Consider the following 15,197-nt stretch of genomic DNA (forward strand, 5'->3'; position numbering starts at 1 on the left):
AAAGAGACGTGGATCATGGGTGAATAGAGTTTAGATGCCGATGGCCCATGAATGTTGGATCAGATGACAGATCTGAGTGACTTGTCCTGTAGCTTACCATGAGCGCCATGTGGTTCTTGGCACTGGCAGCTTTGTGCAGAGCTGTCACGCCATCCTTGGCTCTGAAATCCAGATGTGCTCCTCCATTCCGTAAGGCCTTGATGACGTCAACAGGGATCTCAAGTTGAGCAGCTAATGTCAGCGGAGTTTCTGTCAGGGTGAAATTAGCCTGTGATTAGTCATTCAAAGTGGTGAACCCCACATTGCAGTCACACTTGGTCAGACACGCACACACTTAAACACACACTCACCCTCGCACTCGCATACTTACACATACACACACTTACATACTCACACACTCACTCCCCCTCACACACTGATGAACTCACCCACATACTCAGACACTTACTGACACTCACACTCATTCACACACGCACACACTCACTCATATTCACTCACACTCTGTCACACACACAGACTCCAAAACACTCGCTCACACACATACTCACTCACACTCACCAACTTCATCACTCACCCACACTCACATTTCAATACTCATACTCTCACAAACTCATACGCTCACAGACACATGTGTGTGCATATCCATGTTACATGCATTTGTGTACAAAAAGGACAAATCTTCCAGAAACACAACTCTTGGCCACATGTTTACAACCAGGGCCTTCCTTATCTGACATGGGAAGATTCCACTCTTCTTTTGCACTTTTGCATTGGGTGTTAATGAGGTTTGTTGTAGCTTTTCCCATTACTTCCTATCATGAAGCACACCTAGTTTGAGCATGTCCTACATCACGGACTCCTGGAGTCATACAGCACACATCCAGGGCCTTCAATCCCCCTCATCTCAATCTCCAGCTATTTGTACTAATCCTATTTTATTCTTCCTACATTCCCATCAACTCTATCCGGATGTGACCAATCGCCTACACACAAGGTATAACTGACTGACAGTCACCAATTAAACAATCAAGTTGCACATCTTTGGATTGCGGGAGGAAACCTTCTCTCCATGACCCACGGGAAACCCTCAGAGTCATGGGGAGAAGGTGCAAACTCCACATGAGGCACCAGAACTCCTGACTGAAACCAGAACACAGAGCGATGAGGCAGAGACTCCACTCAGTGCACCACAGTGATGGCCAGAATTCGCAGCATATGCCAACCCCACTGAACCTCGGATGGTTCACTCAGATGGACATCCAGGATCCTGTAGCTTCTTTAATGATTTGATGATCTTTCTCTCATAATTGCTGCCCATGTCAGTGTGGGCCCAGAATAGCTGTCCTTCAGCAGAGTCCTGTGTTATTGAGGCACTGGATACTCAGGTGCCAATGAAACACAGAGCATGGCTTCAATATAATAATATTCATCTGTAAAGGAAATTACCGTAATATAATATCTGTCCTGCTGGATTTGCATCTCTCCCACCTGAATTCATTAGAAATTAACAAGTTTGGACAGATGTAAAAAGATTTAAAGTTCCCAAGTCTCATGCTAAACACAACTACAAGATACACCTGAGTCTCAGGGTATAATATTGGACTCAGTGATGCAGCTTTCATGATTTGAGGCAGAGTTTTATAGCCCAGAAACAGTCCCTGAGGCCCAATTGTATTCTTCACACAAGACACAATTAAAGCGTGCACTCTCAACAATCCCCCTGAGCCAGAGTTGTCAGAAGATCTCTCCATGGGTCAGAGGGTTACAGAGTGGATGAGACGACTGGCCTAGGTCAAAGGGCAGGAGGAGGATGGGAGAGGGGACCTTCCCCTGGGTCAGAGGACAGGATGGGGAGGTTGGGAGAGGGGTGGGAGTCCTGGCTCTGGATCAGATGGAAAGAAGGGGAGAATGGAAGAGGGAGTTCTGCACTGAGTCAAAGGGACAACAGGGAACATTTTCCAGAAAGTAAAGTTTGTAAATCAATAGCATTGGGAATGGTGTGTGGAGTGGGCTTTGCAACAGTGTATGCCTACAGGCAGAAATTAGTCCAGACTGTTTTGATGAAAAGGTGGTTCATAAATCGAGGACACATAGCCCAGGGCAGCATTGGCACCATAATGAAAATCTGTGAACCGAATGCTTACAAATCAAGAAATTCCTGTCCACAGATGCAAAAGACTCAGTACTTTGTAGCACCGGCTGACAGAGAGCAGCTCATTGAGTCTGTGTCCTAATTAGAGCAGAGCTGATAGACAGGGTTAAATTATGAATGGGTTCGTTGGAGCTGTTGTAGAGCAAATATTTCCACGCAGAACAACCTGATAGTGCACGGACAAGATCATCACAAAGCGTTAGAGATTATTCTTTCCTTGGGGCCTTGTTAGAGAGTGGAACTCACTGCCACAGGAAGCAACAGAGGCAAATGTCTTTAACTCTCAAAGAGAAAGGAGATGCTCAGTGCTGGGACTTCTTGTTGTGTCGTTTGAAGTGATCCAGTGGAGCAAGGGCTTAAAATGGGTCTCTCGTGGAATGTCACGGGAAATTTCTCATTGCTAAATGACATTTCCATCTTCTCTTGTGGCAGTGGAGGCCATTCAGCCCATCAAATCTCAGAACATTCTCCATTCACCTTCATGTGCCCATCAGATTCCACTGCCCCCCCCCCACCACCCAATTCCAAGGGTAATTCATGTCACCAATTAACCTGCCAGGCAGCAAGCTTGGAACCAACCAGAAAGATTGTGGACCTTGACTTGATGCCTGGACCTCTGAATGTCAACCTGATCAATATCAATAGGGTAATATATGGTTAACGTAGGGGTTACCATAATGCTGTTACAGCACCAGCGATCAGGACTGGGGTTTGAATCCCGCACTGTCTGTAAGGAGTTTGTATGTTCTCCCCGTGTCTGTGTGGGTTTTCCCCGGGGGCTCTGGTTTCCTCCCATTCTTCAAAATGTACGGGGGTGTAGGTTAATTGGGCAGCACAGACTTGTGGGCCAAAAAGGCATGTTAACATGCTGTCTGTCTAAAATTAATAATATTAATTACATTAATTACATTCAAATTAACATAACATAACAATTTACAGCACGGAAACAGGCCATTAGGCCCTTCTAGTCCGCACCGAACCAAACACCCCTCTCTAGTCCCACCTCCCTGCACAATGCCCATAACCCTCCATCTTCTTCTCATCCATATACCTGTCCAACCTTTTCTTAAATAATACAATTGACTCCGCCGCCACTATTTCTCCCGGAAGCTCATTCCACACGGCTACCACTCTCTGAGTAAAGAAGTTCCCCCTCATGTTACCTCTAAACCTCTGCCCCTTAATTCTTAACTTATGTCCTCTTGTTTTAATCTTTCCTCCTCTTAACGGAAATAGTCTATCCACATCCACTCTGTCTATCCCTTTCATAATCTTAAATACTTCTATCAAATCCCCTCTCAACCTTCTACGCTCCAAAGAATAAAGACCTAATCTGTCCAATCTCTCCCTATACTCCAGATGCTTAAACCCAGGTAACATTCTGGTAAACCTTCTCTGCACTCTCTCCACTCTGTTTATATCCTTCCTATAATTAGGCGACCAGAACTGCACACAGAACTCCAAATTAGGCCGCACCAACGTCTTATACAGTCTCAACATCACCTCCCAACTCCTATGTTCCATGCAATGATTGATAAAGGCCAGCATACTAAAAGCCTTCTTCACCACCCTATTCACGTGAGTTTCTACCTTCAGGGAACGATGTACCGTTACTCCTAAATCTTTCTGCTCTTCTGTATTCATCAATGCTCTCCCATTTACCACGTATGTCCTGTTCTGATTCTTCTTACCAAAATGAAGCACCTCACACTTATCAGCATTAAATTCCATCTGCCATTTTTCAGCCCACTTTTCTAAGCAGCCCAAATCCCTCTGCAATCCTTTAAAACCTTCTTCATTATCCACTATTCCACCTATCTTAGTATCGTCTTCATATTTACTAATCCAATTTACCACCCCATCATCTAGATCATTAACGTATATAACGAACAACAATGGGCCCAATACAGATCCTTGAGGCACACTACTGGTCACCGGCCTCCAACCTGACAGACCTAAAAACCCCATATGATTTGGAATGTGAGAGGAAACTGGAGACCTGGAGGAAACCCACACAGTCACAGGGAGAATGTACAAACTCCTTACAGATCATGCCAGATTCGAACCTTGGGCGCGGGTGCTGTAACAGTGTCTCACTAACTGCTACACTAACCATGCCACCCTTTATCCCATAACAGTCAATCCTCTCAGCTGCAGTGGTCACAGTGCAGATGAACCATCAAAGTTAACTGACTGTTCAAACAGTTCAAAATGTCAGGTTTCATGTTTATCGTCACATGCACCAAGATACGAGAAAGTTTGTTTGACCAGCAACCTAGCTTTTCAACAAATAGATAGTACAGCAGTTAAAAAATCCACAGTCCAGAGTGCAAAATTCAGTTAGAACAAAACAAAGGCAAATTTTTACTGGTGTGAGGGGTCATTCATGAGTCTGATGACAGCAGGAAAGAAACTGTCCTCGAATCTGGTGGTGTATTAATTCACATTCATGAATTTTCTTTCCGACGGGAGGAGGAAAAAGAGAGTGTAGCCAGAATGGGATGACTCGTCATTTTTTTGCTCTTACATTTGCTCCAAATTTCAGATCTGCAGTGGGCAAATGCAGTGGAAGGAAGTGGATTATGTGCAGAAGTCAGACTCAATTCAGCAAGGTGTTAGTCATCATGCCATACAAAGTCTTTTGGGCAAGCTATTTACGTTCTAGAGTCAGGGAATCATTCACTTACACACAGCGATGATGTCACGACTCAGCAGAATGTGAGAGAATCTGTGAGTCTGTTGGCAGTCTACTGGTGTAGCATGTTGCTAGCAACACTTCCCACTGCCTTGGGAAAACAGCCAACACACTGAAGGACCCATCCAAAGCCGGTCACATTCTCTTTTCCCCGCTTCTGTCAGGTAGAAGATGCACGAGTTTGAAAAGATGCACCTCCATAGTCAAGGATTGTTTCTTTCCTGCTGTGATCAGACTCTTGAAAGCAATTTGCATTTACAAAAGTAGTATCCTTGTGCTGCCTGCTGTACTATGTAGGGGCTGACTTGCCTAGATAGCACTGAATCTCAGTGCTGGTGAAAGAAAGCAGTTCAATTCATTTTATTTCACAGATTCCTGATGATAATAAATCTATTTGGGAGCTCGATGGTGTAGGGTTTCCAAGATCCGCCTCTCCCACACAGATTCCAGGTGAGATAATGAGGATGAACAGTGGTGATTCCCCCGTCTCCTTCCTGCTCCCCTTGCTGCAGCTGGTTCCCAGGATCTGAGTCCCCTCTCGGCTCTCCCTCCAGCACCAGCTGCTCCCTTGGGTTTCAAGTTCAAGTTTATTATCATCCGACTGTACATAAACAACCAGACAAAACAGCATTTCTCCAGACCACAACACACGCATAGACACATAATCCATAGCCTAGATAATCACATACATATATAAAGAAAACATTTATAGTTATTTAGATATATAAATGTCAAAAGGTTTGCTTTCTGAAAATAAATTGGGGATTATGATGGACAACTTCAAGCTGAACACAAAGGTAATTTCAGATTTGCTGAATCACGTAGGAAGTTGGAGAAACATTTAATTAACTTTTATTGAATTTACCAGGTTTAAATGCATAATGATGCCAATACATTGCATAATTTAAGTGACCTAAAAATGGTTTTCCACTGATTTTCATTTGCACTTAGCATCTGATGCGAATAGTCAGCCAGCATTGATGGACTCTAGTTGCCCTGATACAGCTTTCTCATGGTCTCAGTGTCCTGATGAAACCTTTCACCATGTTCATCACTGACTGCACCAGAATCAACAGGGAAAACGTCCAAGTGTGAATGCAGAATATAAATTTTCAATGAAACGTTGCACTTCATTTACCAGGTAGGGTGGGTTTAGTACTAGGACTATATGGGCCATCACAACATCGAGGGCTGAAGGGCCTATTCTGTGCTGTTCATGGTTTTGGATGCCTGAAGCATATTGTCAATCAGCTGGATGCAGCTTGGGGCTCGGTAGTTGCCAAAAAAATCTCAACAACATCTTTAAATTCTTCCATGCATGCCCAGGCCAAAGATATTTGCATAGCTCCTGAACTGAGTGCCTGCCCAGGAAGGCATGGACTGACCAAACCGGCTTGCTTTGTGGGCAATGTACTAGTAGACTTAACTATGACAGGAGATCACAAAACTAAATATCTATCAAATATAACCATATCTTTGGCTTGGCTTCGCGGACGAAGATTTATGGAGGGGGTAAATGTCCACGTCAGCTGCAGGCTCGTTTGTGGCTGACAAGTCCGATGCGGGACAGGCAGACACGGTTGCAGCGGTTGCAGGGGAAAATTTGTTGGTTGGGGTTGGGTGTTGGGCTTTTCCTCCTTTGTCTTTTGTCAGTGAGGTGGGCTCTGCGGTCTTCTTCAAAGGAGGTTGCTGCCCGCCGAACTGTGAGGCGCCAAGATGCACGGTTTGAGGCGATATCAGCCCACTGGCAGTGGTCAATGTGGCAGGCACCAAGAGATTTCTTTAGGCAGTCCTTGTACCTCTTCTTTGGTGCACCTCTGACACGATGGCCAGTGGAGAGCTCGTCATATAACACGATCTTGGGAAGGCGATGGTCCTCCATTCTGGAGACGTGACCTACCCAGCGCAGTTGGATCTTCAACAGCGTGGATTCGATGCTGTCGGCCTCTGCCATCTCGAGTACTTCGATGTTAGGGATGAAGTCGCTCCAATGAATGTTGAGGATGGAGCGGAGACAACGCTGGTGGAAGCATTCTAGGAGCCGTAGGTGATGCCGGTAACATATAATGTTATATCCCATCCAGTCTGGCAATACATAAAACCATGTCAGACAAGTCAGCAAGGGAATGGGTGGGGAATTGAAATGGGTGGCCACTGGGAGATTCACACTATTGACACAGAGACAATGTGCTCAACAAAGAGATCTCCCAATCTGCACCCAGTCTTTCCGATATAGAGAAGACCATAACAGGAGCACCAGATGCAGTAGTTGACACTTAATAACACTTTTAAGGTGGGTTGGGAGGAGCTGCTGGGCTCCTCCAGCAAACTGTTTGTTGCTCCAGGTTCCAGCATCTGCAATCTCTCGTGTGTCTCTTGCTTTCTCTCTTGATCAGTTCTGATGAAGGGTCTTTGGACTGACACGTTAACTCTTGTTTCTCTCCTCTCAGATGTTGATGGACCTGCTGAGTGCCAACAGCTTGTTCCCTTTTTTATTTCAGAGGTCTCATCTTCAGGAACCTGTTGGTGTTTCACCACATTTTTCTGCCACTTTTGGGCCCTCAATATATCCACACTTAATGGCAGCCTGGAGGTAGGTGTTACATTTGTCATGGTGAGTTTACTGGTAATAGCAATCATCCTACTATGGGCTGGGAGGTTCAATATTTTACTCAAATGCAGGCCAATATTTATAACTGCTCCATCAAAAAAAAATCAGGTTTGAGTGATCACTAATCTCATTGTCCTTGTGGGATCTTACAGTGCACAAATAGCTAAGGAAGTAACAGCTGAGTGCAGAACATTGATAAATAACCAGACACTACTTATCCAAAGCTTTCTGATCAATGGTGCTAACATTAAAAACATGCTGTGCCTGCAAATAGATTGTATAGAACAGAGATTTATTTTTAAGAGAAGGAGAATGCTCAGGTAGGTCGGGAGCTGGTTTTCACAACTCGAGTAAATTGTCAGTTATCCAGGAAAGGAACCACTCAGCAATTATTGCCACCATTTGCATCTTACAAGTATTTCTAAAAAGTTGAACTGACTGACGTTTATGCAAATACGTCCTCAAGATTCATTACGAGGAATCTAATGGCCTTTTATTCAAATATGCATAACTTCTATTTGAATTGTGACTTTAAAATATAGTACAACCATACCTCCACTAACGCCCGATCAAGTAATGTCTGATTGCAGCTATGTCCGAGGTCACCATAAGGGCTTAATAAAAATTTGAAAACTGACACCAGGACCGATGTTGGTGGGAGTTAAGTCAGGCATCACCCATTTAACACGTGGACTTAAAAACCAAAACAAAGCAATTGCGCTGCCAGCTGTGTAAGGGTGCACAGTCTACACCTAACGTATAAGACAGCAAATAGACATCATTGAAATATATATGGATGTACTTTTTCTTGTTTTGTTATTACTCTCTCTCTGTTTACTACATCCGGCATCAAATCACGCTCCATGTGGTCTCTTGTTGGCTGAATTTTATCTGAAAATATACAGTGCATCGTGGCCCCCGAACACCCCCTAAATAAGCCTCTGGCAGAATCAAAGAAAAGGCGTGCCATCAATCTGGAAGGGACAAAGTTTTATTACTATTATTTCTTATGTATGTACATTTTATAGGTACAGTAGTCTTTACATTTTATTAACTATGGTATTTAGACGTATATGTACATACAATATAATCATGTTGAGGAACTTTGGGGGACATCCGATGCGCTCTAGTATTTGCCAAAGCCCTTTCCTGCTCACGGTGTCGAAGGCTTTGGTGAGGTCAACAAAGGTGATGTAGAGTCCTTTGTTTTGTTCTCTGCACTTTTCTTGGAGCTGTCTGAGGGCAAAGACCATGTCAGTGGTTCCTCTGTTTGCGCGAAAGCCGCACTGTGATTCTGGGAGAATATTCTCGGCGACACTAGGTATTATTCTATTTAGTAGAATCCTAGCGAAGATTTTGCCTGCAATGGAGAGCAACGTGATTCCCCTGTAGTTTGAGCAGTCTGATTTCTTGCCTTTGTTTTTGTACAGGGTGATGATGGTGGCAGAGCCGTTGTCATACCCACACTCCTGTTCGGCTCTGAATCATAGGTCCTCTACCGGCACCACCTACGGCTCCTAGAACGCTTCCACCAGCGTTGTCTCCGCTCCATCCTCAACATCCATTGGAGCGCTTACACCCCTAACGTCGAAGTACTCGAGATGGCAGAGGTCGACAGCATCGAGTCCACGCTGCTGAAGATCCAGCTGCGCTGGATGGGTCACGTCTCCAGAATGGAGGACCATCGCCTTCCCAAGATCCTGTTATATGGCGAGCTCTCCACTGGCCACCGTGACAGAGGTGCACCAAAGAAAAGGTACAAGGACTGCCTAAAGAAATCTCTTGGTGCCTGCCACATTGACCACCGCCAGTGGGCTGATAACGCCTCAAACCGTGCATCTTGGCGCCTCACAGTTTGGCGGGCAGCAACCTCCTTTGAAGAAGACCGCAGAGCCCACCTCACTGACAAAAGGCAAAGGAGGAAAAACCCAACACCCAACCCCAACCAACCAATTTTCCCTTGCAACCGCTGCAATCGTGTCTGCCTGTCCCGCATCGGACTTGTCAGCCACAAACGAGCCTGCAGCTGACGTGGACTTTTTACCCCCTCCATAAATCTTCGTCCGTGAAGCCAAGCCAAAGAAAGACATACAATATAGAGACTTAGGTAAATATGTGTGAGTTGTGGTATCTTATGTTTAATTTCCTAAAATTATCGATTTAACGCCAAAATCGATTTGCGTCCCCACTTCCAGAATGTAACCCAGATGTAAGTCGATGACTGGCTGTACATTAACACAGGTACAGATCAAAACAGAACAGCTGAAAGCATCACCAGAGATAGTGGAGGATGGTGGGGAGGGACCTGATGGTCCCTCAGTGGAGAAGGAAGGGGTCTAGGGTGGAGAGAGGAAGGGAAGAGATCCACAGTGGGAGGGGAAGGGGTCCAGTATGGGGAACTGAAGGGCCCAGAGTGTTGAGGGCAAGGGGTTCAGAATGGAGAGGGGAAAAGGTTGTGACTGGGGAGAGGAAGGGGTCCAGGTGGGGAAATGAAGGGTCCAGAGTGGGGAGGGGATGAGATTTGAGTGGGGAAAGGAAGGGGTGCAGAGAGTAAGTTGGAACAATTAGGGGTCCAGTTTGTGGAGAAGAAGGGTTCCAGAGCAGGAAGAAGGGAGCCAGAGAGGGGGATGGGGAAATTTCTGGAGAAATGCATGCCTGCTACTTCTCCTTGCAATGCCAAACTGGATTATCCCGGTCACAATGAACCGTCCAAGCTCATTGCCTGTCCTTTCACTCTAACTTGTTCTGGATATGGCAGACCAAACAGCCTGCCTCTAAACTTGAGAGATGTCTCAGGAGGCCGAGTGGGCCTGAACAGTAAATGGGTCATTGGTAGCAGCATCCAGTTATCAAAAACTGATCCACATGGGCAGTAGGCATTACAAATGAAGAGTCATGGCTCTTATCAACCTTTCCTGACCTAAAGCTTGAGGGGTGGGGTAGAAAGGGTGTCAGCCTGCTGGATTCAGTGGGTTGTACAAAATAAAAGACCAGGTCAGAAGCCCTGGCTAGTCTGAGATTATCAACATTTCAATGTGTAGTCCAATGACAGTAAGATGTAGGATGGGCATATGATAGCCAGTTTTTCCCTACAGAAAATGACTCTTTACAGAATAAACCTACTGCCTTTACCCAGAACATGTTCTCAGTGTAGAGAAATAGCTCATGGCAAACAAGAACCATGGAACACAACAACACAGAAACAGGCCTTTTGGCCCATCTAGTCCTTATTTCTTCTACCCTGTCCCATCCTCAATAATCAGCCTTTTATGACAACAGGGAGATATTGTACCCTTGACCTTTGTTAATATTTAACCATGGCGAGTTTTTGGGTTCAAGGATGGCACAGTTGATGTAGTGGTCAGTGCAACAACATTACAGCACCACCGATCAGGACTAGGGTTTGAATCCCACGCTGACTGTAAGGAGTTTGTTTGTTCTTCACATGTCTGCGTAGGTTTCCCTGCGGGTTCCAGTTTCCTTCCATCGTTGGGTGACATTGGGCGGCACAGACTCGTGGGCCACAAGGGCATGTCACTGTGCTGTAAGTCTAAAAAAAGTCCACTCCATTTGCCATCTCAAACAGACATAACAGATAATATAATACCATGCAGAGACAACCTGGGAGTGATCGCAACAGTCTAGATTATATTAACTCAAAAACTACATCACCACCAGTGATGATCTCTCCATGACTCACATTGTTGTTTGTGGGATGCAACTGCGTGGGAATTGGCTGCTGTGTTTCCTGCAACAATGATTATCTTTCAAAAGTACTTCATTGGCTGTGAAGAACTTTGGATTCACAAGCCAGGCAAGTGGATCTGGTTAAGGTGACGCTATCTCTGTTAACATTGCAGAACTTTAACTGGGCACAAGATGGTGCAATTCATTCACACTCTACACCTGACTCCACTGAGTTCTGCCTGCATTGACTGTTTTCTTAATGCATTAACCAACATGAAAGACGAAGTATATGAGGTATGTATAAACAGGAAGCCTTTAATCCCCAGTGCTACTTTCAAATACCAAATCACGTATCATCATTACTGAAAGGGCCACAAAGTGCTTGCCTGCTCCTATTATAAGATCATTTGTCTCAATAATTGATGAGATTGTAAGGTGGGCAGAGGATGGAAGATGGAATTTCACCACTGTTTGTCGAGTGCAGCCATTCTCAACCTTTTTTCAGTTATGGCCCCCTCTGCTCAAAGTTTATGGGCTCCCCCCTCCCTGCTTCCGTACTTCTCTCCTACCAACTACACAAAAAAGTATATATTTATGTTACGAGAAGTGACAACAAGGATTTTACTTCAATGTGCTGTGGCCCTGGGGAAGGGGGAAGGGGGGGTGTTGAGAATGGCTGATCTAGCGGTTAGCACCATGCTATTATAACGCCAGTGGCCTGCGTTTGAATCCGGTGCTGTCTGTATGGAGTTTGTACATTCTCCCCATGACCTGTTCATGTTCAAGTTTATTATTAACTGACTGCACATTTACAGTAAAATGAAATCTGCATTTCTCCAGACCACGGTGTACACACAGACACACACAATACACAGCACTTACTGATCACATATATACATAACTACATACCTGTAATTTAAAATAAATATATCGTTTCCTCCCACCCTTCCAAAAATGCACAAGGTTGGTAGTTAATTAAGTGTAATTGGGTGGCACGTGTTTCAATGGCCAGAATAGGCTTCTACCATGTTGAAAATAAATATTTTTTTAAAATGTGAATGATGCATTTTGGGAAGATCAGCAAGGCCAGGATATGCAAAATGAACGGTGAGACCCAGGCAGAATTGGGTCTCAGAACTTAATGTACATGAAGTTAGAGAATAGTACCCCATAAAAACTGGCCCTTTGGCCCACAGAATCGCTGCTGGCTATTATGCCCACTTATACTAATGAATTCCATATCCCTCTTTGCCCTATCCATCCGCTTCTTAAATGTTCTTCCTGTTCCGACTTCCACCATCTCCTGTGGCAGCTCACTCCAGATACCAACTACTCTGTGTGTGAAACATTCACCCTTCAGATCCTCTAACCCTCTTCCCTCACTTGAATGACATTCCTACCATGGGGAATTGGCGCAGGCTCTTGACCCATCGATGCCTCTCGTATCATGTTATTATCAGCCTTCTTCAATCCAGGGACAGTGGGCTCAGCCAATTCAATCAAGCCCTCAATCCAGGCAACATCCATGTGATTTACTTTCTGCTCTCTAGTTTAATTGGGACCTTCTTCCAGTGGAGCAAACAGATCTGCACACAGTGCTCCAAGTGCAGCCGAACCAACATGATGTCCCAACTCCTGTACTCAACTCAGGCCACAAACCTCTGTTCCCATTCTTACATCCACCTGTCTTTCTATTTTCAGGCATCTGTGCATGTACACTAAGGTCTCTCTGTTCAACATCACACCACAAAGCCTGAATGTCTAGTCCTGATTTAACTTCCTTCATATTTGTTAAATTAAATTTAAATGAAAATTTTTATATTAAATGTAGATATACAGCATAATAACAGGCCCTCTGGCTGACAAGCCCGTGCAGCCCAAATAGTCCAATTAACCTGCAACCCCCATACATTTTGGAAGATGGAAGGAAACCGGAGCATCTCAAGGAAACCCACGTAGAGACGGGGAGAATGATTCCACGCTGTAATTGCATGGTGCTAAGCACTACACTAGCCATGCAGCTCAAGATGACTTCTAACTGCCACTCCATTGCCTATTTTCCCAGTTGACATACATCCCACTGTCATTTTAAGCAAATCTTCTTCACTGTCCACCACACTGTCACTTCTTAGCACTTTTTCTCCTCTACCATCCCACCTGCATCCATCTCTGACCTCTATCTGGTCATCTGCGCTCTTCCCACTGCTTCTTCCTCACTCCTCCCCCACCATTTTATCCAGGTGCCTGCCTGTCTAATGCTCATACCTTGATGAACGGCTCAGGCCCAAAACATTGGTTACCCTTCACTTCCTATTGACACTGTGTGACCTGCTGAGTTTCTCCAGCACATTTGTGTATTGCACTTGACCCCAGGGTCTGCAGACTTTCTTCTTTAACTCCAATTTTGGTGATCATCTGCGAATGTACTAGTCATGCCACTCACAATCTCATCCAAATAACAATCAACAAAAGACCCAGCACCACACCATGGGTCACAGGCTTCCAACCTGAGTAACAACCCTCCAAGACCAGCCCTGTCCCACTATCACCATCAATTTTGCTTCCACTTTGCAACTTACCCCTGATCTCATGTGTTCTTACCTTCCTAAAACTAAATTATAGCATGTTAACCTTGAAAATAAAGATTTATGCTAGGGAAATTGATTATGACAATCCCCTCAGAATGCATGGCCAGGGGACATTTAAAAGACTCTAGACAGGCACAAGACAAATAGAGGGTTAAGGCAGGGAAGGTTTAGTTTGTTGAGTCGGTTTCCATTGGTCGACACAACATTGTGGGCTGAAGGGACTGTACTGTGCTGTAATGTTCTCTGTTCTGAGTATTCCTGAAGAATCCCTGAAGGTGGCAGTACAGGTAGAAAAGTTGGAAAAAGAGATAAAGGAAACTTGGCTTCGTTCAGATGCTTAAAGTGTGACTACAGTAAAACTCTTGGTATCCAGCACCTATAGGGATTAGTAGATGCCGTATAAATGTATTTTCTGATTGCTTGAGACTTACTCTTACAATGCTTAACAAATACACCTGCTTTAAGAATGAACAAACTTTACTTACATGAATATATACACCTTAATGCATTTTACTTTATTTTCAGTCAGATTCTTTGAAACCATTTAACTATCACTGCATCTGCAGGTTCCTCACCCTCCACGGAGCCACCCAAAAAAAGAACAATAATTTTATAAAGAATTAACCCCCCCCCCCCCTCCATGTTTACAGATAAAGCCTCTGACCAGGACAACTCTTACTGAGCAGGGATAAGGAGACACTTTAAGAGAGTCACCCCAACAGCAAACGTCATCACCCAGCTCTTCATCCTGGGTGCCACCATTGCTGTTTCACACAACTTTATTCAAACAGCTGCTATGAGCAAACCGTGACTAGGTCTCTCCACTGGTTGAATATTTCCTCCCATCTTCACCAATGGTTTTATGTGTTACTTCTATAATTTTAAACACGTATTTTTTAATCTATTATTTTATTCATATTTATTTTAATTTTAAAAATATATTCTGCTAGATTTTTTTGGCCGGTTGCTTGAATTCCGGATACTGGGGTTTTACTGTTTATAAAACATGCATTCGACCACAACAATACGGGTCATGGTTCGGTGCATTATTTGAGGGATGGGAGGGAACTGGAAAGGGTGCAGAGGGGATTCACCAGGACATTTCATAGGATGGAACATTTCAGTTCTGAGGAGAGATTGGATAAACTGGGCTTGATTTCCTTGGAGGAGGTCTATGGATGTAGTCGAGGCCTGATGGAGGTATATAAAATGATGCGGGGCAGAGATGGGGTGGGAATGCCTGAACACAGAGCACAGGTTGATGGGAAGGGGTAGGGGAGTGGAAGTGGAAGGATTTTTGATGACTGGAGTCAGGAATGTGCTGCCAAAGTGCTAAAAGCAGACAGTTTCTAACTTAAGATACATTTCAATAAGTATTGAAAAGCCACAGCATAGAAGGCTGCAGGTTGAGTGCTGGAACATGAACAGGTAGAGTTCCTGTGCTGCGTGACTTCTGGACTGGAA

At 44.5% G+C, this 15,197-nt stretch overlaps 1 protein-coding gene across 15 annotated transcripts in view; it reads right to left on the reverse strand.

Moving 5' to 3' along the window:
* The window catches only part of shank2b (SH3 and multiple ankyrin repeat domains 2b), a 1,183,051-nt gene that overhangs the window by 921,280 nt on the left and 246,574 nt on the right, over positions 1 to 15,197 (reverse strand). For all 15 annotated transcript variants that reach the window (XM_069902317.1, XM_069902307.1, XM_069902287.1 and 12 more), the window contains one exon: positions 98 to 249. In XM_069902317.1, the coding sequence (XP_069758418.1) occupies positions 98 to 249 (152 nt within the window). The remainder of the gene's footprint in view (positions 1 to 97; positions 250 to 15,197) is intronic.

The sequence above is a fragment of the Narcine bancroftii genome, chromosome 1, assembly GCF_036971445.1.
Source record: "Narcine bancroftii isolate sNarBan1 chromosome 1, sNarBan1.hap1, whole genome shotgun sequence".
NCBI lineage: Eukaryota > Metazoa > Chordata > Chondrichthyes > Torpediniformes > Narcinidae > Narcine > Narcine bancroftii.